Raw genomic sequence first — 25,996 nt, forward strand, 5'->3', positions numbered from 1 at the left:
TTAAGCAGAGCATATGCCACAACTTTCTTAACAAGTTTTATTATTCTGAAACCAAACTGTAAAACAACAGGCTAAAATATCAGCTTTTGGCAGCATTACTAATGATAATTCAAAGCATGCATGGCTAACATCTGCATTTTCAAGTGTCATAATAAATCTAAACATCCTTAAAGAAGATGAAATCTAATGTCTTGGAATGGAAGTAGCATGGTAACGCCTTTGGAATTATCCATCTTTTCTCTTAAATGGTGTCTAGCTCACAGTCCAGCATAACCAACAGATGATCAAGGTTCTACAATGCCAGAGCAAAGGCTTGTTTAAGATAGCTGCTTATTACAGAATGCTGCTGCCAGACTAGCAACAAGCGCAGCTTTGAGATTGTTGTTAAGATTGAATGCTGCCCTTCAGTCTTACCAGAAGTTGGACTTGAGGCTTTATGACACTTCTGTACAATCACTATTAAAGGTAAAGGGACCCCTGACCATTAGGTCCAGTCATGGCTCACTCTGGGGTTGCGGTGCTCATCTTGCTTTATTGGCCGAGGGAGCCGGCGTACAGCTTCCGGGTCATGTGGCCAGCATGACTAAGCCACTTCTGGCGAACCAGAGCAGCACACGGAAACGCCATTTACTTCCCGCCAGAGCGGTACCTATTTATCTACTTGCACTTTGACATGCTTTCAAACTGCTAGGTTGGCAGGAGCAGGGACCAGGCAACTGGAGCTCACCCCATCTCTGGGATTCAAACCGCACACCTTATGATTGGCAAGTCCTAGGCTCTGTGGTTTAAACCACAGCGCCACCCGCGTCCCTTAAAATCACTATTACAGAATCCCAAAAACGTCCTTAAGCATTCAAAGACCTTAGGAGGTAATTCTCTACTAAATCTCAATAACACATATTTTTAATATTTCAAGTATCATTTGTATAAAAAAAATGCTCAAAACCATTGAGTAGCTTTTATATTTTTAAAAGCTAGTTTAACAAAAAAAAAGTTGCAATGGAAAATCTATTTAGTATGTAAGGAGAGAACAAATAATTATCATGAATTATAGTTTTTTCCATTTTAAAAGGATATATTTCAAAAACTAATATAAAAAGGAAAGTCCATGTACATGAAGTCTGCAAGCTGACCGAATTAGAGAACCAGTAAGAGGACAAACCTTATACTATGAATTGATTTAAAATCAATACATAAAGCCTCTAATATTATAGACTACATCTGATTAATTCCTATAAAGACTAATTTGTGAAATTCATAAATATTGTAAAGAAATAAAATGTGTTTCTTTAAACACAAATTTTAAAAGATTTTAAAAATACAAAACCAAGTACTCAATCCAAATAGCAATTATGCACATGACTACAAAGCTAAAACCCATTTCCTATTTAAGCTCAATTTAACCTACTTTAAAAATTATTAGAATCCTATTAAGAGCATCTTTAAACTTGACACAATACCACAGTCACTTTATAAATAATGCATGAGACAGCAAAATAACTATTTGCTCTTAGTCAACTTGCTACATTAAATAGCAACTTTCAGGGAAATGAGAAACAAAATTGCATTATAATCCTATGTCTTTGAAGTGGAAGATTCTATGTACTGCACAATGGATATCACAACCTCTTAAAAAACTTCAAGAACCTGGATAGCACAGTGTCATCTGCCATGGAGTACTCATATGACAAAGTTATAGGAAGGCCACTTCCCAAATGCTTTGGACTTCAGAAAAGAATGCCTTATAGATTACTGCTTTCTCTTTATAATACACGCAAGCAACAAATAGGAAAGGCTCGAGTCCTTGCTAACACGCTGGAGTGTGTGTTTGTTAATCCTAAATTTTATTACTGTTACATTACAAATGCAAATTGTTTCCACAATGTGTAGATTCTTGTGAGGAGTCTATGCATTCTGATAACAGCTGGGCTTTGGTATATTTACCATATTGATTCCAATCATTGCAAGCTATGACCATGTACCAACAAAACCTAGCATTAAGCACCTGCCATCTCCTAATTCACATCATTCCCCCCCTCCCCATTTTATTTCGCATTTTAGTTAACCATGCCAAGATAGAAGATAGATCTTCCAGGGTCTAGCTAACATAATTTCAGTGGTAGCTAACAAATCCATAGGTGCCTCTGCTGTGAAGACTGTAGGCATAGATGGCAACAGAGACCACCACGGACTGAAGCAGCAATGTGGTGCCATTCAGATGTTGCTGGACATCAACCCCACATAGATGGCCAATGGGCAGGGCTGGCCCAACAATAATTAGAGAGGACCATATAGGCAACCCAAGCATCTCCCACAAGGAAATCCGGAAGAGCAAGTAAAAGGCTCTGTTCCTCTCTATATAAACTCAGGTGATCTCAAGCTACCCTTTTAACTTGCATTTTTATATACTGCTTTTCCCTCCTTGGGGAGACAGGGAAAGCAGGTGTCTGGCTCAGTTGCTCCCTCTCCTGCCCCATTCCAAAGGAAGGCATAAAACAATCGTTTTAGCTTGCCTACTCACAAAGTGCTTGGAAAAACTCTTTCAGTCAAAGATCTTTAATTTATTATTCCCACAAGCAGAGTGCAGTTTGAAGACAGACAATAGTAGATGAATGACATATATGTATAATGGGAATCTAGGGACAATTGAACCAATGCCAAGAACATTTTTTTTTAAAAAAACAACATTTTCTGCCAATTAAGCCATTCAGGACAGTAGAGATTTCCACAGAACAATGTCAATATTCACAGAGGAATAAAAACAGAATGCATGCAGTTCATTCTGCAGCAGCCATGTGCTCACTGTGATTTGGTAATAACTGACAGCATCTATCCAACATCTCATTCTTTTATTCTGTATAAATTAATGCAGACTACTTAATGTTCTCATGACTCTGGTACTCCACTGAAAGCCTGGGCAGGTTAGAATGAGCCTTTCCACTAGTTTGGACTGAAGTGTTCTATCACTTGGAATCCAAGGAGCCTGCAACTAGTTTGATGCATCCAAAAAGGTATCAGGTGTCTTTGCCCCCCAATAACTGTTGGGAGGGGACAGGGCCCCCTCAATATTGAGGGGGTGGAGGAGACCAAGCGCAGAGCAGTTTTGGTAGCTGGCTCCCCCTGAAAACGAGAGAGGAGGAGCAGCTGGCCATTGAAGCCTGTTTGCTTGGGTTTCCTTTATTTAATTGTTTTGAGGTTTATCTGTCTTATTTTGACGGTATAGTATTGGCTGTTAAAACAATCGAAATGTTTTAATAAAAAATATTGTTGTTTAAAAAAAGAACTTATTGTCCTTAAGGGCTAGCTTACCACCAGTTTCTGATGTGGAAGTGCATTCAAAAACGTTGTCCCTCAGCTGCAAATACCTTCTACCAAATGTGTGGATGAATCATAAGGCCGGGAAGTTATTTGCTCATAAAAAGCTGCCTCAAGTTACAGAGGCAATTTACTAAGGAAGGCTGTAATTTTATTTGAAATTACAATGATTCCAGTGATGTTTTGATTATCAAGTGTTTTCTTATCTACTAATTCAACCCAGCAGATAAGTAGCCCCTGCACTTGCTCCCTCAACCCTGCACACCATGAAAAGCTGATATGTCCACAAAAACACCACTGAGGAAGAGCAGCACCTGGGCAGGCTATTCACCTGAAGCAAGTTTTCATTCACTATCAGTAAGGCAGCAAGTGAAAAAGTGTCATTCTGGACACATTAATGCTAGAACCTGACCTTGTATACACAAGAATCCCACATAGTGGAAGCGAAACTGCTGGACATTTTAAAAGGAAGGATTCAAAGTAAAAGATAAGTTTTGAATGGGTCAGAATGTCTCTAAGGTACAGCAGGACTCTTATTATGGCCTAAACTACTTATCAATTCCATCAATGTTTAACTCAATTATGAAGTCAATCCTTAATTCTATTTCACACAATATTCTTTTTTAAACCACATTTCTATCTAGGTGCTTGGATTTCAGATTCTGAAGGTCTTTTTGCGACTGAAGCAATATTTTAAAAAGCGTATTGTAGAAATGATTATGGATGGGAACTTGGTAAATTAATTCGCCACATATGGACTACATTATCAAGTCAGACTTTGATTCTAAAAGCCAGAATACACCAGATTAACTTGTCTGACCTCCTGTAAAGCACAAAGAATTACATTTTCTCCCATTATTTAATATGTAGCCCATCCAATTTGCATTTGACCAGAAGTTGTCTGAGAAAAATATATGTGATCAATCTGACCATTGCCCTTTACTTTCTCTCTTGATGCATTTACAAACTCACACAAAGTAGTAGTAGCAGTTGCTGTTCTTTTTTCCTCCCCTAAGCTTTTACATGTTCCCTCCATTCTTTACCTAGAACAAAATAGCACACTGATAGGAAAGACTCTCCCACAGAAGAATATTTAAAACTTTTAATTGCATTATCTGTGCAGCAGCAAACAGAAGGTCACATTGGCTTCTGTCAACAGCCAGGGAACCAAGGGCCACTGGGAAGGTGTAGCTCTTACCTCCCAAGAACACTATTTGTCGCAAGCGGAAGATTAGCTTGACCCCATTGGGAGACGTCCAAGTGAGCATCTCTAGTGAGTTTACTTCCCCCTTCCCTCTCAGAGACATTCTAGCCCATCATCAACTACAAGATTAAAGACCTATGGAACACCTCAAGTACAGCACAGTGGTAACTGACCTGAATTGGAAACTACTGCCTATTAAAACTTTACCTCTTTGTTCTGGCTTTGCAAAGTCCCTTGTGAGTTTTCCCTTCCACCCCACTCCCCACCCCCGTGCCTTCAATGTCTCATTGCTTCATTAGTAAACATTGTCCGGTGTCTTATTTTCATTTACGTACAGTTCCCATCAGCAGCAATGGTCCATTTCACACAAAACTAGGAACATAGGAAAGCTGCCTTATCTGAAAGCTGATAATTGATCCATCCAGTTCACTGTTGTCTACACTGATGGGCAGTGGCTCTCTCCAGGGTTTCTCCGATTTCTAAATCAACGATTATGGCTTGTTTGAACAAATTATAGATTACACGAACCAGATTTTCCCCAAGTTTCTTTTTTTTCTAAAAAAATTTTATTAGTTTTACAGAATTTTTTAAACACAATACAAACATGTAAAAAGACATACAAACACGTATAGTTTCATAACCTTTTTTTCATAAACCATGTTTCTCAGACTCCCCCATACCTCCCCTTTCTGCATCCCAATGTCCAAAAGTTTTTAGCAACAGATTTTCCCCAAGTTTCAGACATTAAGGTATATAAATTAGATTAAAAACAGAAGCAGATTCTTCCGACTTCTTCCTCATGCCCACAATTGGATACAAGGCTCATGCACATAAGACTCATCACTGCTTGTGCATATAGTGCTAAATTAAGGTTTAGTTTGTGCACGAAACAGGATATTGTGCGCTTTTTTATATGAGCCAGTTTGAAAGACTATTTTTTAAAATGGCATGAATATATAATGTATAAATAAAACAAAACTTTTAAAGCAACTGTTATAAACTCTACTTTTATAAGGATCTGGAAGCGGTACATTTCTCTTACTATTGACTGCACATAATTCAATGCAGCACAAATTAGTGTTAATGTTTATATTCTGATTTTGTATTTGGGTCTAAATTGGAAGTGGCAATCTGTTTTTATACCATTTTCGTAATGACCCATTGGGCCTCTTTCAAACATTTGGTGGAGCAGAATTTTAAAAAATAAATAAATAAGCAACAACTAGCACTTTTCCCCTGCGACAAGTCATCGCGTCCCATTGATTTTCATTGTTCAGTACCTAATAACTCTGAAAAAACTATGCTTCTTCTTGCCAAGTCAAACATTCCAGCTAAACTATTTTTGTAATTAGGCTTCTATAATTAGCATAAAGACAGTTTGTTAGCTTTTTTCATCTTTACAGCTTGGCTACTGTTAATGGCCTTTTGAAGATAAAGCCTTACTTCTGCTCCTGCTGATAACACATTGTCTGGAACTGCCCTTGAACTGGAAGCACAATGCTGCTTATTAAATTCCCTTTTCAGATTCCCACTATATTCTAAGCAACCTAAAGTATTTTGACTTTCAAGCATTACTAATCTCAACCAGGGTTAATATAGTTCCTGATGGCTGAAATCTACCCTATCGGCATAGGTGTTCCTTTCCTCCTAAAATAAGCACACCAACTTCTAGAATAGTCTACTTTGTTTGATGTATGTGTGCTGCTAAAGAAACTGCCTTTCAGTAAAGAAATAAACAACTCATTAATTTAAAAATTAATTTGTTGACCCAGAACAGTCATGTTAACTAAATCAGAGAAACAGAATGCATGGCAATACATAGGGTCCAGTTCAGTTTCTTAAGCTATGATATGCGCACAAATGCTTATGCCCACACACTCCATTTTTGAAGCATGTCTTCCCTCCTGCCTTCTTGGCAGACCCCAATTAAATGTTTCCCAATTTAATTAACCACCATTTCTCTTTGCACGCAAACTGGAAATCCATAGTTACAGCTATGGAGGTAAAAATAGGAACTGAAAATCTGAGTCATTTCCAGTGGATTTTGACTCCCCACATTTATTGTTTTGTTTTGGTTGGTTTTTGTTTGTTTCAACCCACTCTTCACCCAAAGGTCCCAGGGCAGGTTACAACCATGAAAATTTAATACACAGTATTAAAAACCATTGTGAACATCTTAAAATAACAGAGATAAGCGACTTCTCCTTCCTCTCCTTCCCCCATGCAGCCTTCCACCCAGCTCCAAATCTGCTTGATGGTTCGCCAACTGTCTGAAGCATATTTGGGGGGTACATGGAAGGTTACAAGGAAGAGGAGGGGGAAAGGAAATCCTTTTGCAGAAGCAATATCAAATCCACCGGCAAACAAACACAACTGTTTCATATGAAGTTGGTTTCAGATCCTGTTTGTTTCAAACCTAGTAATTCTTGTTTCCAAGAACAAACTATGGTTAATTAACCATGGGGCACATAAGATACCCTACCATGTGGCAGTGTGGACTGCAGAGAAAGCTCATTTCACAGCTTGCATTGCATCCTCTAGGATCCAGCCAGTGGAGTTATTTCTAGATGTTAATTGATTCCCACTGTGGGGGAAGGACATCTGGAGCATTTGAGGTTCTGCTGTGATTAACTGGATTCATGCTTTGAGGATTAAGTTCCTCAGCTTTGGAGTAACCCTGACTCTGCAGTTATTGCAATTGCTGAGAACAAGATGCTGCTTAATGCCCTGTCCCTCCCGGTTTATTAAATCTAGCAAAAGGGGTTTGGCTGGTTGGATCCAGAATGTGCAATGTATGAGGGGGTAGTGCCACTGCAAAATAAAACCTTGGACCCTCGGACTGGAAAAGCTTCAAAACAGTCACAAATATATACTTATTGAGTAAGGGGGTGCAGAGAGTTGTAGTGGGATAGCTGTCTTGACTGAGTTGACCTTGGTCACCCTGGCGAATGAGATTTACAGAGATCAAAGGGAGTATGACTTTATTCCTATTTCTGTCTCTCTGTGGTTCTCAACACCATTGATCATGGTATCCTCCTAGACTACTTCTATGAAATGGGAAGGGGAGGGGTGTATTCCAGTGGTTGCCACTGCTGCGGCAAACCTTCCTTGTAGTTCTCCTTTCTGCTCCCTAAGAAGGGGAGATTTTACTAAAAGATTCCCCCCAGAATCCTGTAAGAAAAGCTCAGAAAAACTGAGTGAAGAAGACTCCAGGGAGCACACTCTTACCAAGTCACACACGAAAAATCCACAAATATATTCAGCATAGCCTCCATGCTGAACAATACTGCTGCCCATTACACATTTTAGTTTCACTTGACAGGTGTGATAGTAATTGACTTTAAGTATTCGTTGCTGTCTAAAAATACTACTGTTCTTCACCATATAGAGGTTTTTATTTGGTTTAAATAAGTACATTGGTTTAAATAAGTAAATACATTTATACAAATGGTTATTAGAACTGGCTCTTCCTTACCCTAACTAAATGTTTCAAAGCATGATATACTTACACTGAATTTAATTATGTCATATATCAAGTACCGAGGAACAACCTGGCCGTTTACCTTGTCAATAATCATTTCCTGAAAAAAAGAAGCAAAATAACATCTTAATATTTTTGCAAAACTTGCAAGCAGTCCTTTAACTAGCTTTGCTTTACCATTAGGATCCCTCCCTCAGTTTTCCAGCATGGATTCATTTTTCATGAAATTTTCTTGCTGGGAGTGGGGTTGACACTGCATAAAAGCCAAAAGCCATGTGGCAGCTGATGGGTGGTGATGGGTGGAGCTGAGCAGGACAGACAGGTAAATTAAATGCATGCTGTATGCACGGCAGTGCGTCAGCAAAACCTGCATAATGCATGACACCACCAGGCTCTTACAATAATATGAACACCAGATTTCTGGTTTTATATGGTTCACTTTTGTTTGCAGCGCCAACATAATGATAAAGCTCTTACTACTATGAAATCCAGAATATTCCTATTAGCATATAGATAACAAACTCATGCAAACAAAACAGATGTTTAGGGTTTGGGACTGATCGTTCAAAGAGGAAATGTGTGCATCCAATCAAAGTCTGAATACACTTCAGGGCTGCTCCATATTGACGGCAGACACTGTTTGGTCATCAACGAAACCACCCTAGAAAAATGGTAAATCTCTTGTAGGGCATGTACTGGGGTGTAGCAGTGCATAAACTCTCTTTTTTCAGCATTGAGTTCTAGTGCTAGGGATATTAGCAACATCACTTCTGGTCTTTGTTCTGAAATTCTGATGTTCTTTCCTTGAGATATTGGTGTGGGCTAGCCCTTCAAGGAGAGCTTGTGGCAGAAAGAGAGATAGCTCTGGCTGAAAGCTTGCAAAGATTGTAACAGGACATTGCCATCTTGAAGGAAAGCTGTTGCTGGAAATTCATATTCTTCTCCCTCAGCATTCAAGTCTGAGTAGTACTTTTCTCCTTGCAGCTTTTACACTAACATGAAATCAATAAGCAAGCACAACACCAGGAGCATTATTGAGCTCTGGGGCAACATTTGAGACCAGAAATGCATCTTTGGGGGTTTCTGTTATACAGTTGTGTTGCCATGGAAACTAAAAATGAGTATATTCACAATGGATGCTAGAGTTGCTGTGAGGAGTTTGATTATCTGGTGTAATGTTCACAACAAGTAATAGCTTTCGTTGTAAAGTGAAGACAGCATCTCTAATAAAGTGTGTGTTTTGTACCAAATTTACTTTGAAGACATTTGTTTTACATTTAATACGGTCAAAAATCATTGCTCAGGCCAATATTAAAAGAGTAAAAACAACCACGAGAAGAAAGGACACCAAGTCCAAGGGTGCTGTTGAGTCTTTCACATCACTGCTACAATATTAATTATAGATTTCAATTGCTATTCACATGGCTATGAATTTTATGTTTGTATTTTACGTCACATTCTAAATCCTTTGCTCCCTAGCCTTGCAAGATGGAAAGAAAACACTTGACTTTTGAAAGAAATTCACCTCACATTGTATTTAAATGGTTCCTGGAAAGACTAAGCAGTTCACCTGAAGTAAGATATATTCAGGATCTACTGGAATGACAGCTATAGCACAAAGGGCACAAACTGGGTTAAAAATCCAAAAAGGCATTCCTCATCATTTTTCCATCACCCTAAATATGTAACTGCTCTAAGTGATGGAGGTTATTATGGATATAAAACAGTATATAGATACTCATTTAACTAAACTGAAGAGCAGCCTCAGATTTAAATCAACGGAACCAAAGGACCAGGGCCGATGACAGTGGTACCCCTGGTTATGAACGGAATCCATTCTGGAGGCCCATTTGCAACATGAAAAGAACTAACCCACAGTGGCGCATCTGCGCACATGCGGGTTGCGATTTGCTGTGTCTGCGCATGCGCATGATGTCATTTTGCGCTTCTGCGCTTGCGGCAAAACCCGGAAGTAACCCTTTCCGGTACTTCCAGGTCGGCGCGGGACGTAACCTGAAAGAACATAACATGAAGCAGACATAACATGAGGTACGACTGTATAATATTTCCAAAGGGAAAGTACATGCTAGAAGCACAGCTACACTGGAAATCACTTACCACAAATTTTAAGCCTTCCACAAAATTATTTTTGTGACATTAAAACAACTAGGGCCACTAAGTAGGTTTTATCCTGTTAAGTTCAGGGAAATTCCAGTTTCAAATAAAGTCTGGACTTTCCCAGTACAGAAGTCACGTTCTACATTCAGTGAAGAGTTTGAAGAATAGTGATGGAATATGCATACAAGGCTCACGTCTCACTCCTGCAGCCGCGTTTGCCTTGCTTTTTGCAGGCATTGTCTGTATGAACAAGTTCCCTACAGGGAACTTTCTCTCACAGCCAATCCAGCAGTCTTTGGAGCTCCCACCCATCGGGTGCTTTTCTTGCCCACTGCATAATCAGGAGCTCACTCTATGGCTCCCACTCTACCTGTGAGGCAGGCAGGCATGGTTTATGGGGGGGGGGGAGTGTCTTGTGGACCAAATTTGAACCTATCTTCCTTTAGCTCCTCACAGCTAATTTTATTTACACTGTGACCATTTTGGAGACAGTGATAAATCTCTCTGTGAAACTGTTGTATGCAGCAGGATCACCAATGGCAGCACAGAAAGCTATTATGTGTCGTTGTCACTGACCCCTCCCCTCCTACATGTCTTCTACACATGTAGTGAGAAAGAAAAAGCGGTGAGGAAGACTGCAGTGCTGCTTCCCCCAAAGTCTTGTTGCAGAAATAAAAGATCCTGCCCTCCTTATTCTTCTCCAAATGCCAAAGGACTCAGCGGAAGAGTGGAGTATCATTTTACTTTGTGCAGAGCTGCTCAGAGAGCTTCTGCCTTCTGCAAAGTCAGCCCAAAGTGACTTGAACAATATGGACTGTCACTACTGGCAATCTGGTGGCTACCTTCACAGAGCCCCAGCTGTAATTTTCTTCTGAAACCATAGAATGGGCAAATTCTAGAAATAATTGAACACTAGGCTTCCCTCACTGTTGCCACACTATCTTAAACTACTGAAATGAAAACAGCATGCATATGGTACAGAAAGACAGAGCCTCTTACCCCATCCATCAGAGTATTTTCTAAGTGTACACGTGGATCTTTACGAAATGGAAACTCCAGATTTGATACCTGAAACACTGAGTTATCTCTGTCAATCATATACACTTCATTCTTGCCATCAATCAACATCATATACCTGCGAAGAAAAATTAAAGACAATCAAAGCACTACTTACCCCAAAGCCAGCAGCAGTTTTTATTAACTTCACATCCTTTAAATCTAAAAGAGTACAATTACTACAGACAAGCTGCACCTTGTGACATGTTTGTTTGAAGTCATATAAGCAGCATTATTTCAGAAAAAAGAGGCCAGGATCCAAGTAATAACTCATGCTGGTTAAAGCCCCAAAAGGCTTTAAATTAGTTGTTCTAGGTCGGCAAGGAACAAAGTCCTCGTCCTGCATTTGACACAACTGTACAGAACACATACCACTGTAGCAAAACAGGCCTCAAAGTGTATGATCATAGAATCATAGAGTTGGAATAGACCACAAGGGCCATCGAGTCCAACCCCCTGCCAAGCAGGAAACACCATCAGAGCACTCCTGACATATGGTTGTCAAGCCTCTGCTTAAAGACCTCCAAAGAAGGAGACTCCACCACACTCCTTGGCAGCAAATTCCACTGTCAAACAGCTCTTACTGATGACACTATCTCTTTATGAAAGCCAATATGCACTGAGAACCACATCATAAATCTTTATGCTACTAACTGAACTGCCTATGAGGTGCTGCAAAATTCCATCTGTCCATAGTAGATGAATAATTGGAATTCCATACAGCTGTTTTTCATATTTCATACACAACATTCTAGGAAGGAAGAAAATGTTTGTGTAACACAGCAAACAAAAAAATCTTCTATATATTTCAAAGCAGATTTGTCCAATTACTCGTGTACATTTCAGTTACTTTGAGTCCAATGAATAGTATAATTCTCATGCAATTAGTAACTATTGTAAAATGCAATCTTAAAAAGCAAATAAGTATAGGGCAAAATACAAATCAGCAGAAATGAGGCATTTAAATTTTACGGAAGGAAGGAAGGAAAAAATACAGGGGTGATACCAACACGTGTGCTAAAATTCTGAAGTTAACAACCCACATCCACATGTGCATTCAGCTTTTATATATATTTTTCCCTGACAGAACAAGTCTTTCATAAAGTGAAGTCCTTTGTTATAATGTTCTTTTGAAGATAAACTTTTATTTTGGTTCAAAGAGCTAGGACATCTGGAAACAAAGATAAAAGATGAATATGGTTATTTTAGTGACCAGGCTCCAAAAATCTGGATGATGTACAATTGATCCCTCTATGTCAGCGAATCCATATCTGGCTTGTAGCTTTCTAAAAAGAAAATATTTTAAAATCAAACCATTTAATTTCCACTGTCTCTTCCTTTTACTTCTTTTATGGGCACAATAGAATAGCATAAGCTGAAATGCAGCAAAGGTAAAATATTCAGGCATCTTGATGCATTTGTTTAGAAGACAGAGCTTGCTTAGAGTTCCAAGACACAAGACATATCAAAAGATTTTTCACATCCTCATGTTGAACAAATCTTCTTGATGCATACAAATTCTGCCCTGCTGGTTGGAAGGCACTCCTATGTGTCCAATATCTAAATAGAAGTTGCAAAATTTACCATCTCATTCAGCTTTGTTGGTCAATAACGCTGAGTACACAAAAAGTTGACTTATTTTGCCAGTCCATTGACCCTAATAATGTTCCCTTTGACTGGAGGCAGCAATGCAAGGTCTCAGACCCAAGTGTTTTCAATCCTGTTACTTGAGATCTCTTTAAAAGAAAGTATTAGGAACTGAACCTGGGACATTATGTGCATAGAAGATGTCCTCTACTCACTGGGTAACACAATGAAGCTCAGGTAAACTTTCTCCGGATCACTAGCAGAGAAGGCGAGCTACTGAAACTGTGCTCCTGGAAACTCCTTATCCCCGCCCGAGAGCTTTGTTGCAGGCCTGTTCCTTGAACAATCTAGAACAGACTATTCTCATCACCAGGATGGCCACATATCTCAGTACCAATTACCTCAGCAGAGCCCACTCTGGATGGCTCAGTCAAAGCTACATCGTGTGCCCACTTATGGGGCTACAATGCTTGACAGGAGGTCCCTTTCAAGTCTCAGCAGAAGAAAGTATGGTGCCACCACACATGCATCACTGCAACCCAGAAGTGGAGTGGGATGAAGAGGGGACGGGGTCAGAAGGGGTTTATGCGTGTTCCGCCGATGCACGAGGGTCAGGAACATAACCTCCAGACTAGACGGTCGCTGCCTGTACTAGGGGTCCTACTCAATATGTACAACAGACACCCCCAATTCTGTCTCCAGGAAGTAGGGTTGTCCTTAGGGAGTAAAATCTCAGATTTGCTCCAAATACAGTGTTACCTCCAGCTGCGAATGGGATCTGTTCTTGAGGGTTGGCCACATCCCCAGGAATTCGCAACCAGAGGCTGCTGCTTCTGCGCATGACACAGTTTAGCGCTTCTGTACATGCGGCGAAACTTGGAAAAATACTTCCGGGTTTGCCACATTCGCATCCTGAAAGATACTCAACTAGAGGTGTGCGTATCTAGAGGTACCACTGTACTGTTCTAATTTGGAGCCTTCACAGCTCTCTGGTGGAACTACAAATTAAGCAGCAACAACAACGAAATCATTTTTGCCATCACATATTTGATCACCTCCTATTTCAGCCTTCACTAATATACTGAAGTTGCAGTCCAAACATCTGGAGAGATCAGATTGGCAAATGCTGCCGTATTTGCTTTCCTAGATGTCGTATTTAGTTCTTAGCTAATTGCTAATTTTACCTGGTATGCTTACTAAATACAGCTTAAGCCAAAAGCATTGACGTCTCCCAGTTTTATTCATCTCCTACCGTTATGGCATTCACTAAGTTAACACAAATATTTAACAGCTTCATTTAACGATGAAGGTACTTTGTTTTCTTATTAGACACGCCTTTGCCACATAACCAAAAAGTAAAAATATCGAAACAATAAAGACCAGCTCACCAATGCAGTCAGGAGAAATCTAATGAACCAGCCACATGCACCCTTTGTGCAAAACCTCACTGGGTATGCCCAACCTTTCCTCTATTCCTCACATTGCTTGAAGTCAACCTTTGCAAAGTTCAAAATCTTAGGAAAAATATTTAATTCCTGGTCAGTCCAATAAAACATGGCACCCACCCTTTATGGGATCAACACTGCTCATACCTTGAGTCCATACAGTTATTTTCAATAAACTACAAGTATTTGGTGCTTCTTAAACTTAAATTTTCAAAGTTAATGTGTCTCTTCCCCTGTCTCTCCCCAGGGAGAGTATGGCTACACATAGTATCTAAATCTTACATTCCTAACATGTCAAGAAAGAAACTTACTGGCTGTTCAGCACTTATGATTAGGATTCTACCAGGGGTAATGAAGTACTAGCCGGAAGCTTATTTGCCTCTAGGGGGGGAAATTGAGCATATATTCATATTCCCAAATCCCTTTGTGCAACCAAGTCAAATAAGCTACTATTGTTACTGAGGGTAAAATATATTCAAACCACTTTATGCATGAAATGAACACTCGCCTATTTCATTTTATGCTATGCTCCCGTGTACGCCATTATTCTTCAGTGTAACACACAGGTGCAGGCAAAATTTTACATATGCTGTTCGGTGTATGTCACATTTTGTTTGGATTATTAACAAAGCAGATCTACATAACATCCAAATGAAACCAAAAATTGTCCAGACAGGTGTAATCTGAGAGCTCTGCATCTGCAGCAGAATTTATGAAGGAAACACACAAAAACATTTCCCGAAATAAGTCCCAACAATCTGCTCCCAGTATTTTGGGAACTAAGGAGCATAAGCAGAATTCAAGAATGGGGGGAAACACGGTAACTACAGTAAATATACAATATCCCATGTAGTTCTTTCAATGATAGCACAGGTCTATACAGTACAGAAACATTTGTCTATGTCACTTGAAAGAAAACTCCAGTGACAGAAAATACAACAGTCAGGACACATAATTTCTTTCCGTTTTTTGGCTTCTTCAGCGAAACCTATCATTGCAAACTACATCTTCAAATACTACAGTAATGCTCTGTTCAAGAGAGAACATTAGTTATATCTGAGACCAGTCAAAGAATTATCAGCTTTTCTAACTCCTCTAAGAGGAAAGTGGAGTTTCTTACTCATTTGGGAAAAGCCCAACATACTGAGAGATCCCAAGATAAGCTGTACTATGAAAAATATGTTATAAACTATTGTAATTACAGCTTTAAATGTGTTTCCTGCAATGTGCTCTGCCCTAAAAATATTTAATTATAAGCCATTGATAGGGTATAATCCCATTGCTGCCTTGACTGACTGCTAAGGACATTCCCATTCAGTGCAGGTGACCCCCCCACTAACACATTGGTTATGTTCCAAGACCTTGTAAGCAAAAGTGAAATTGCAGAAGCCCCAATAAAAGGAAGGCTAATCTGTTTATTTAATGGCAATCCACATAAACGTGATCACACGTAAGTAAGATGCGTGTAAGGGAGGTGCCTGTAATATCATCATAAAGGGTCCAGCGATTTTTAATGTAATGTCTGCAGAGGAACTCCTTGCCAACCTTTTCCTGTATGTTTCTCTCTTTTACATACCAATTCCATTTATGGAAGAGACCATGCCTTAGTACTGGCACAATAGCACATTTTTTTAATATGCAGAAGGACCTAAATTCAATCCCAGTATCTGCTGTCAGAAAGATCAAGTAGGAGGTGATGGGAAAGATCTCTGCTTAACATGCTGGAGAGCTGCTTCCAGTCATGTTAGACCATACTAGGCTAGATGGACAAATAGCAGAGCTAATTATCAGTTCACACGTAAGTGCTACTAATGGAATGCGTGGGGAAATGGTTGTAAAATTGCTGCACTGGTGGGTGCACTGTCACTTGTTTACCACCTTCTGATAGATGTGAATGTAGAAAGTCGGTGATACCTCTGCTAAATACCCACAGCTAGATCAGTATTCCATCATTCTACACTAGTCTTTCAAACACAAGGCAATTATGTGATGATCCATCCTGCTTATTCCCAGGCACATGCCTGAGATTGAACGTTCTTCCGTCTGAGTACAGAGACACTTTGAAAGGTCAGGTAACAAGCTTCTTTAGGAGTTAAAATTTCATCTGCCACTTGTCTCCAAATATATCCGATATTAACAATGAGACCTTTACGTACAGATTTCATTTTAAGATGTAAGTAATTGTACTTCCAACTGTTGAAATTGGTGGTGATGGTGGTTATGCACCTATTAGTTTATAAGCCTGTGGGAAGGGAATGTACTGTTTCGCCTCTGTACAGCACTTAGAAAACTTTGTGTACTTTAAAATATGGAGGAGGTGGAGGAGACAGCAGGAACTTGGAAGGGAAAGCAAAATTAGGACTTGCCAACAAAGTTAAATGTAGGTCATTGTTATGGCCACATATCCACACATGCCGCCCACAACTTGGTAGGTAAAGTAACATAGCCTTGGCTCTATGACAATGATCTGAAGGCCCTTAAGCAGCTGAAATACTCAGAACGCCATTCACCTCTGAAATACTTTCCCCAGGATACTTTATTTTTAAAAATATCATGTTGCTGGTTTATTGATCCTGTGTCTCTCCTGCAGTTTAAGCCAAATGAACAATGCAACTATGATTTAGTCTATGAGATCACATAGCTTAAGTCGCAAATGCAATTAGATTTCAGCTGTGATCTGAAGCAACTTTTGGGAAGGAATTCAATTATACAGTTAGAGACTCAAGTATTTCAGTGCGTCCCAGGTGTTTAAACAACTTTAATACACTTTAACAATACTGCCATATTAATATTTAAAATTGCAGGTCCCCTAGCCTTCCAGAGCAAATTCCCAGCACATTGAGGGAACTGCGGGGAAGAAGAGGAGAAGGAGGTCTGCACGAGTAGAAGGTCATTCCACTTTTGCACCACTGCATGTCTTCCTACTCCGATCCCCAAATCTAATTTGTTAGGCATCCCCAATGGCACCAATAGCACAAAATTACAAAAGGCATATAACTCTAGAAACCATTTTTAAAATATATAAAATGCATCCAGCTTCCAGTAAAGTTTTACTTCCTAAATGATGTCACCAGCATCTGTCCCTGTGCATTACAGGTATCCTATGTGCTTGGTTCATTTATTGCATCTCTACTTTCTGGTTACTGTAAACATGAGGATTTAGGAAATGGTAACTTCAAATTGCCCTAGGTCAGGCACAGGATGACCTCCAAACCATCCTAAATATCTTCGCAGAAGCTTATGAGAAGCTTGGCCTATCACTCAACATACAAAAAACCAAAGTGCTGCACCAACAAGTACAAAATAACCCCTCTGCAGCGTCACAAATCCAACTCAATGGTGTAACGTTGGAAAATTTCTATCACTTCTTCTACCTGGGCAGTTACCTTTCCACAAGGGCTGACATGAATGCCGAAATCCAGCATTCCCTGAACTCCGCGAGTGCGGCTTTCTCACGATTGAAGTGCAGAGTGTTTGAGGACCAGCACATTCGCAGGGAAACCAAAATGTTTGTTTACAAAGCTATTGTACTACCAACCTTACTGTATGCTTGTGAAACATGAGCCACTTTAAACGCCATCTCCAACTCCTCGAAAGATTCCATCAACGGTGTCTCCGAAAAATTTTACACATCACTTGGGAAGACAGGTGAACTAATACCAGTGTGCTGGAAGAAGCAAAGATCACCAGTGTTGAAGCAATGATTCTTCAACATCAACTTTGTTGGACTAGTCATGTTGTGCAGATGCCTGATTATCGTCATCCAAAGCAACTACTCTATTCTGAACTTAAAAATGGAAAGCGTAATGCTGGTAGTCAACAAAAGAGGCTTAAAGACTGTCCCAAGGCGAAGCTTAAAAAATGTAGCATAAACACCAACAATTGGGAAACACTTGCCTGCGAGCGCTCCAATTAGAGAACAGCCTTTACCAAAGGTTTCATGGGCTTTGAAGACATTCAAACTCAGAACGCAAGGGAGAAACATGCTAAGAGGAAGGCACGCTTGGCAAATCCACACTGTGATCAACTCCCACCTAGAAACCAATGTCCCCACTGTGGAAGGACGTGTAGATCCAGAATTGGCCTCCACAGTCACGTACGGACTCATTGTTAAAACCGTGTTTATGGAAGACAATCTTACTCGGCTACAAGTAATCACCAAAGAAGAAGACTTTTTGGTTACTGTAAACATAAGGATTTAGGAAATTGTAACTTCACTTTGCCCTAGGTCAGGCACTGAACACACCTTCTTCAACCCACCCTCCAAGTCAGATGAATGTAAACAGAAAACAAGTGTATTGCTATTTTTAAATCCCCAGAAAGAGCAAGCCCAATCTCTTTCATCTTTGGGGAAAGAAATTACCGTATTTTTTGCTCTATAAGACTCACTTTTTCCCTCCTAAAAAGTAAGGGGAAATGTGTGTGTGTCTTATGGAGCAAATGCAGGTTGTGCAGCTATCACAGAAGCCAGAACAGCAAGAGGGATTGCTGCTTTCACTGCGCAGCAATCCCTCTTGCTGTTCTGGCTTCTGAGATTCAGAATATTTTTTTTCTTGTTTTCCTCCTCCAAAAACTAGGTGCGTCTTGTGGTCTGGTGCATCTTATAGAGTGAAAAATACGGTATTTAATAAAGGACAGAATCCAAAAAAGTGTGTTACTTGTTTTGCATATCACAAAGAACATTGGGCTCATGTTCCTCAAACAGCAAACCCTCCATGCCTGCAATGAAGACTTTCAAAAGCAGTTTGTGAAGTGGCACAACAAAAGAAAAGTCAAATATTCCCCTGGGTATATCAAAGCCCTTTGGCAAGCCCAAAATAGTTCTTTGGTTTCTAATAAACAGTCAAGTTAGCTGAATTTGTCACTAGGTGGTAGGATCCCTGGAAATAAATCTGTCATCTTGGAAGGATAAAAATCAGTCATGATTTACTGCCATCTACTGATGCTATTAAAATAAAGCTTAACATTCAGGTGATGTATACCTACTGCCAAAAAAGTTCAAAAAAAAAATGTCATGGTTTTTTTTAAAAAAAGATAATGAAATATAGCAAATGACTACTTACAACTGTAAGTTCTAATTGTCAACAGAATGTCCTTTTTTGGGTTGGGGAGGATTCTATTCCCTCTGTTCTCCCTCAAACTGGGTAGTCAGTACAGCATGAGGGCTGGTTCACCCTCAGAGGCTGATGGATCCAATGAGCTTTCAAATGGGCTTTCCGGCTGATACGACTGTCAAAGATCTAGCTGGCCTCTTGAACGTCCAAATGGCATGGGCCATTGAAACAATCATCCCAGAGCACCCTTCTCCCACTTTGTGGAGCCTGCTTGGCTCCCTAGTATACTTCGGATCTTATGGCAAAGAAACAAGCTGGGAGACAACTCAAATGTGAGTGGAGGAAAACTCTGGTCAAATGCTTTCAAACACTTGTAAAGGCTCATAATCAAGCCTACCTACTGGCAGTGAAGGCAGCACAGAGGGCATACTTGCTGCCTCTATTGCATCCTCACTGTGCTGTCTAGCAGAGCTTTTCTGGATAGTGTGGGGCCTCGTACATCATGGCCTGAAGGAGGTGGCAGAACTGACAGTAGCTCACTGTGACTTGTTTGCAGAGCATTTGGAAGATAAAACTTGCTTGCTTCCACTGGGATCTTCACTCCACTGTTACAGCAGATGAATCTCAAGGGGTGTCCAGAGCACTGTTGAGTCCTGTTGTGTTGGATGAGTTTCAGTTAGTAAGGATCCATCAGCTTCAGATGATGGCCCAGCTGCACCTCTATCAGGACAGGGTTAGCCTAACTTCTGTCATCACAGGGATAGCCTAACTTCTGTCATCTATGCTCTAGTAACCTCTAGGTTACATTAATGCAATACGTAATACTTTGGGCAGCCTCTGAAGATCGTTTGGTGCAGAATTTGGCAACCAGGTTGCTCACCAGGGCAAGGCAATTTGAGCATATTACACTGATTCTGGTCCAACTGCACTGGATGAAAATTAGTTTCCAAGCCCAAATACAAGCACTATGTCCTTTTAAATATGTTTGTAGGAGTAGGTTTTGGGATTTTTTAAAATGTATTTTGTGTTCTAATTTTGCTTTTTTATGTTGTGAACCACCCTGTGATTTTCAGATGAAGGGCAGTATATAAATTTGATGATGATGTACCGGATGGCCCCCAGGTAGTAAAGGGAGCTAATTCCCCAAAAATCACAAGCTATGGTACATAGAAGAAGAAGAGGAGTTTGGATTTGATATCCCGCTTTATCACTACCCTAAGGAGTCTCAAAGCGGCTAACAATCTCCTTTCCCTTCCTCCCCGACAACAAACACTCTGTGAGGTGAGTGGGGCTGAGAGACTTCAAAGAAGTGTGACTAGTCCAAGGTCACCCAGCAGCTGCATGTGGAGCGGGGATGCGAACCCGGTTCACCAGATTACAAGTCTACTGCTCTTAACCACTACACCACACTGGCTCACCATAAACATTGTGGTACTTTTATGTTTCTTAGTCGAGGACATTGTTTCCCAAACTTGGGTCGCCTGCTGTTTTCGGAATACAATTCCGATCATCCCGGACCACTTGTCTTGCTAGCTTAGGAATGATGGGAGCTGTAGTCCAAAAACAGCTGGAGACCCAAGTTTGCGAAGCACTGATCTAGGAGGATGGCTTTCACTTGGCTTCTCTTCCACTTAAGGGTTGGATGGTTCTTGAATACTAAGCTTAGTATACCTTTCTCAATGTTCTACAATATGAAATTAAATAGTCGTCTACACTTATGCAACTTGAACATTGCGTACAAACAAGAATCCCATTTATCTTGATCTAATTAGAGTACTCTAAGACAAAAGGACTACAAGATTATTATTCACAACACAAACAAGATAATTAGCATTTTGATGTACTATATCTTTGTAAATAATCGAATGAGCATGTAAAGCACATTATTGTATTGGTTATTCCATTTTCAGACTGGCTGATTAACAGTGCTGCTCATAAGCCTCAAGGAACTTTTACAACAATCCATAAAAAGATAATAATTCAATTCCATCCAATTTCAAAAAGTATGTACCACTTCATGTGGGACAAAATCAAGAATGATTATTTTTTAGTAAATGTTTGTTCTTTATAACTAAGCATTTACTCCACAGCAGGATACTCAAATGAACTTGGAATCAGCAGTAACCATCTGGGCAGCTTACATGAAATGCAGCACATAAAATAAAGGCTACACATAAATGCAATCCAAACTTCAAACTTCCTTTCTCCTTCAGTTATGGGAATAAAGACCCCCCAGGGGAAAGGAAAGTATTGGTTTGTTTTAAGTACTAAATATAAAAAGCACTACATAATTATGAACAGACTTTAACAAAACTAACTTTTGCAACTGAAACATCTATTCAGTGATCTAAAAGCTTGGTTCCTCCCCACCCCCACTGATCTCCAAAACCCATCAGATATGAACATTTAAGCCAGAGGCAAAGAATCTGGATCAAACCCATGAAACTTTTTGGACTGTCCCATCAGTGCTCAAGTTCTGGCCCTCCTCAGGGACCTTCACTGCCTTTTTTTGATGGTGTTCAAACAGGCCCAGGAATGTGTCTTCAAACAGCACTAAACATACATCAGAATGCTTCCTGATTTCCTCCAATGCTTGTCCAATATTTGTTGGCCTGAAAGTAGGCAGGGCACTGGAATCAATATATTTTATGGGAAGCAATTCATAAACAGAATAATAAATAAACAAACTGGAAGAGATCAGGAAGCACTGGATATAACAAGAAACATCAGAGGAGATCCACAAGCTTTGGAAGTGTCCAATGTTTCCTGAGCATTGGTCAAGCACTCCAAGGCCTGATGATGGTGAGAGCTTTCTGTAGTGAAGAAGCAAAGAGAAACACAAAACAACCACTCATCAGTGTTCTGTGCCACTTGGGTTTCCTGCCTTTTCTGGTCAACAACTTTCATTGCTCTTGGAAACCTTCACTGGAGATGAGAGTTGTTTTATGGAGTGTTTGGACACCATCAAAATCGGTGCTCTGCCCACCTCTTGATTCCAAAGTTCCTAGTCAGAACCTGAAAGCGACTTAATAAATTGGAGATAAATTTAAGCAACTTCACCAATGTCACTTAAATAATAATCATCATTAAATCTTGGTGAGCTGCGTAGGATTTCTTATGACTGTCAGTCCCATCTAAAAGTGTGAGGGAGTTTGATTTATGATGATTCGTACATTTAAAAAGTATCATTTAATCATGGTGAGCTGCATAGTCTTGCTAATGCCACAACTCAAGCAATTAAAAAACAACTTCTGAATGTATAAAACTAGTCATATCTAAATACTGGTGGGGGGGGGAGATTACCTTCCATACCACAAGTTTAGTAAGGTACCCCTGCCCGTACGGGCCAGTCTTGACAGACTCTAGGGTTGTGCGCCCATCTCACTTAAGAGGCCGGGGGCCAGCGCTGTCCGCAGACACTTCCGGGTCATGTGGCCAGCGTGACAAGTTGCATCTGGCGAGCCAGCGCTGCGCACAGAAACACCGTTTACCTTCCCGCTAGTAAGCAGTCCCTATTTATCTACTTGCACCCGGGGGTGCTTTCGAACTGCTAGGTTGGCAGGCGCTGGGACCGAGCAGCGGGAGCGCACCCCGCCACGGGGATTCGAACCGACGACCTGACGATCGGCAAGTCCTAGGCGCTGAGGTTTTACCCACAGCGCCACCCGCGTCCCTATACTAAACCACAAGTTTAGTATACTCATTATTAATTATCATTTCATTTTGATGAAAATCAAAATCTTGACCCTGTCCACTTTTGGCATGGGTCCCTGGAAGGTATGCCTGAGTAAACAGCACATTTATACTAAATAGGGGCAGTAGAATACATCAAAAATATCTGAATAAGAAACTATTTCAAAGCCAAGAAAAGTCAGGATCATTTTAGTTCTAAAATGAACCTGCTTACTCTAATGTGAAAGCAAGGGAAATTAGAAGGCTCCCCAGTTGTCCTTGGATGGTCTTAAGCCAACGCACCCCCTGGTTAACTATCTAATGCCAGTTATGTCAAAGAGTCCTGTAAGTGTACTTAAAAGTGTACTTAAAAGCTCACTGGTTCAGATGAGATGATACCACTCGGATTGCATAATCTCAAAAAGTCTTGCTTAAATCTGCTTGCTTTCCTCTTCCCTCCCCATGCCTTTCCAAGTTTTGTATTGTGTCCGTAAGACTGTGAGTTTGCCTTATCTTTCCTTCTCTGTAAGGGACTTAAGATTTTTAAGGGGATTTTAAGGGGATTTATTACTAAACACACACACACACACACACACACACACACACAGTCTAACATGCACAGACAGTATTGTCAGGGATGCCAGAAATAGGAACTGCCTGGTATTTCTCCAGTTCTGCCTGATCTGTCGTACCCTATTACCAATCTGCTTTGTGCTACCTTGCAATCACCACCTTCGTTAAAGTATTATAAGCGGTTACCTTCCAAGCCACACAGAAGCACTGCACCCTCAGGGATGCAGTTACAATATGAATCTACAGAAACCAAAATTTCATCAACCGCATGGATAAGAAAAGACTTCTCTTACCTAACGTGCTGCAGTATTCCTTTTATTCCAAGAAACAAATACTACCTTATTCACTGAGTTTACTAATATATGAAAATTCTATGTGTTTGGCAAAACTGTGCAAGCAATGTGATTTCCTATTTAAGTGTTTATATACAAAATGAATACACGAAAGTTGCAAAGATTTGATTTGAACAATTGGTTTCAAACTGTGGCTTGTAAGGAAAGACAGACTGAGGTTGCCTAGTCACATTCAGAACAATTTTTGAATAATTCTGTTTTTTACATGGCAGCTAGCATGGACTGGTCATTAAAATATAATAGCCATTTCCCATAACAGTTTATGTTGAATGTTTTATTGAAAACAATTCCCTCAACCTGAAGAATACTCATCTGTCTATCTCTCAGAATCATTTCAAAAAATTACATGTGTTATCTCAAAAACAAAATTATCGTATTTGCCTAAAAAACCCCATCAGTTAACAGTTTTTGTTGGCTAACAAATTTTCTAATCATAAAATTTAGAACTGCCTTTTTCACTATTGCTATCTATTTCATAAACAACTCAAACCCTTTTGTAATATTCTCAGTAGTTGTTTGAGTCTCCCAAAGATGGGTGTCTCATTACCTCCCCACACTATTCCAGTCTGAGCATTCACCTCCACTCATTAGAACAAACATCTGCTACAAACATTATTAATGAGATACGTATCTAGGGATTGAAGCGAACCATTAACCACCTGGCCTAATTATACTTTTCATTACAAAAGCCAATCGCAGCAGCAAGTATAGAACCCGCCTCACCATATTGTGATAATTATCTTATTCATACAATTTCAATTTCAATAACCTCATCCTTCCAAATTGGGTACATTTGTAAAACCATACTTCCCTTAGCTACTCCTAACCTATAATATTATACCCCATATCAGGACCACAAGAATAATTTGTGTAATAGAAAAAAAATAGTTTGCCTTTTAGATCTCTTTCTCATGAATATATTAGCATAAAAACATTTCAGAGACAGCAGCAGCTTAATAAAAATCTATTTCAGTAAATTCATTATACAATTCATTTCATGGAACGTTTAGAGGCAAAGTTTTAAAACCTAAATTGTTCAGACATTGAAATTGTATCAGAGTAAGTTCTTTTCCCCTGAGCTCCGTGCCAGAAAACAAGAGGATATACGCAGATGAATTAAACATAAATATGTAAGCACAGTGTGATTAAAGCATGTTTGTATATTTTAGTTAAGTGCAGCATGTATTCTGCAAGAATTAATATATTCATAGTTATAAAGGAATTGCCTTCTCCAACTCAAAGATTTCCAGTATGTGTGAAAGCACAAGTCCCACATCCCTGATATTTATTTATTTATTTATTTATTTATTTATTTAAAACATTTGTGCACCACCTTTAATCTTATTTGGATTTCAGGATGATGTTTCTAGATTAACGTTTGTGACTACTACTGCAAATCTTAGAATAGAATCATAGAGTTGGAATAGACCACAAGGGCCATCGAGTCCAACCCCCTGCCAAGCAGGAAACACCATCAGAGCACTCCTGACATATGGTTGTCAAGCCTCTGCTTAAAGACCTCCAAAGAAGGAGACTCCACCACACTCCTTGGCAGCAAATTCCACTGTCAAACAGCTCTTACTGTCAGGAAGTTCAAACCCAGTAGGGAAGGAAACAGATCTGTAAGTCAAAGTACTATTCTGTGTGTGTTTTGGTGTGCTGGACTTTTTGTCATCATCATCATCATCATCATCATTATTAGAAATGTGTAAACGAAGCAGCCACACAGCCTATAGAATTACTAAGAAGGGATTCCACAGTTTAGCATCTTTGCTCAAGGTGAAAAGTTGTGCATGGTGTTTTGAGACAGGTATAGCAGAAATGAAAGCTGATCATCAAAGCCAGGTAAGTTTTCCCCAGTAACAGAGAAGACAAAACCTAGTAACTCCAGGAGCTAGCCTAAGTAGATACTGCATACCCAAAAATAATGCAGGATGTCAATGTGTGCTACTGCATTTCGCTTTCCAGTTCTCCATATTACCATGAGGAATAATGGGGAGATGGGTGGTGTGCACTGTTTTCTAGCGTAGTTGTGAATACAAAAGTATAGAATCTTTAAGTCCTGGTGTACTTGGTTCTTCTCTGACTATGCTAGTAAGTGGCATTAACATGAGCTGGCCAGAAAAACTGGTCCTTTG

At 39.9% G+C, this 25,996-nt stretch overlaps 1 protein-coding gene across 3 annotated transcripts in view; it reads right to left on the minus strand.

Annotated features, from left to right (window-relative positions):
* Positions 1-25,996, minus strand: part of RNGTT (RNA guanylyltransferase and 5'-phosphatase) — a 124,092-nt gene that overhangs the window by 70,624 nt on the left and 27,472 nt on the right. For all 3 annotated transcript variants that reach the window (XM_081186608.1, XM_081186609.1, XM_081186607.1), the window contains exons 9-10: positions 11,118-11,253; positions 8,029-8,100 (exon numbers count right to left, since the gene is read on the minus strand). In XM_081186608.1, the coding sequence (XP_081042734.1) occupies positions 8,029-8,100; positions 11,118-11,253 (208 nt within the window). The remainder of the gene's footprint in view (positions 1-8,028; positions 8,101-11,117; positions 11,254-25,996) is intronic.

This window comes from Podarcis bocagei, assembly GCF_964188305.1.
Source record: "Podarcis bocagei genome assembly, chromosome: 3".
Taxonomy (NCBI): Eukaryota; Metazoa; Chordata; class Lepidosauria; order Squamata; family Lacertidae; genus Podarcis; species Podarcis bocagei.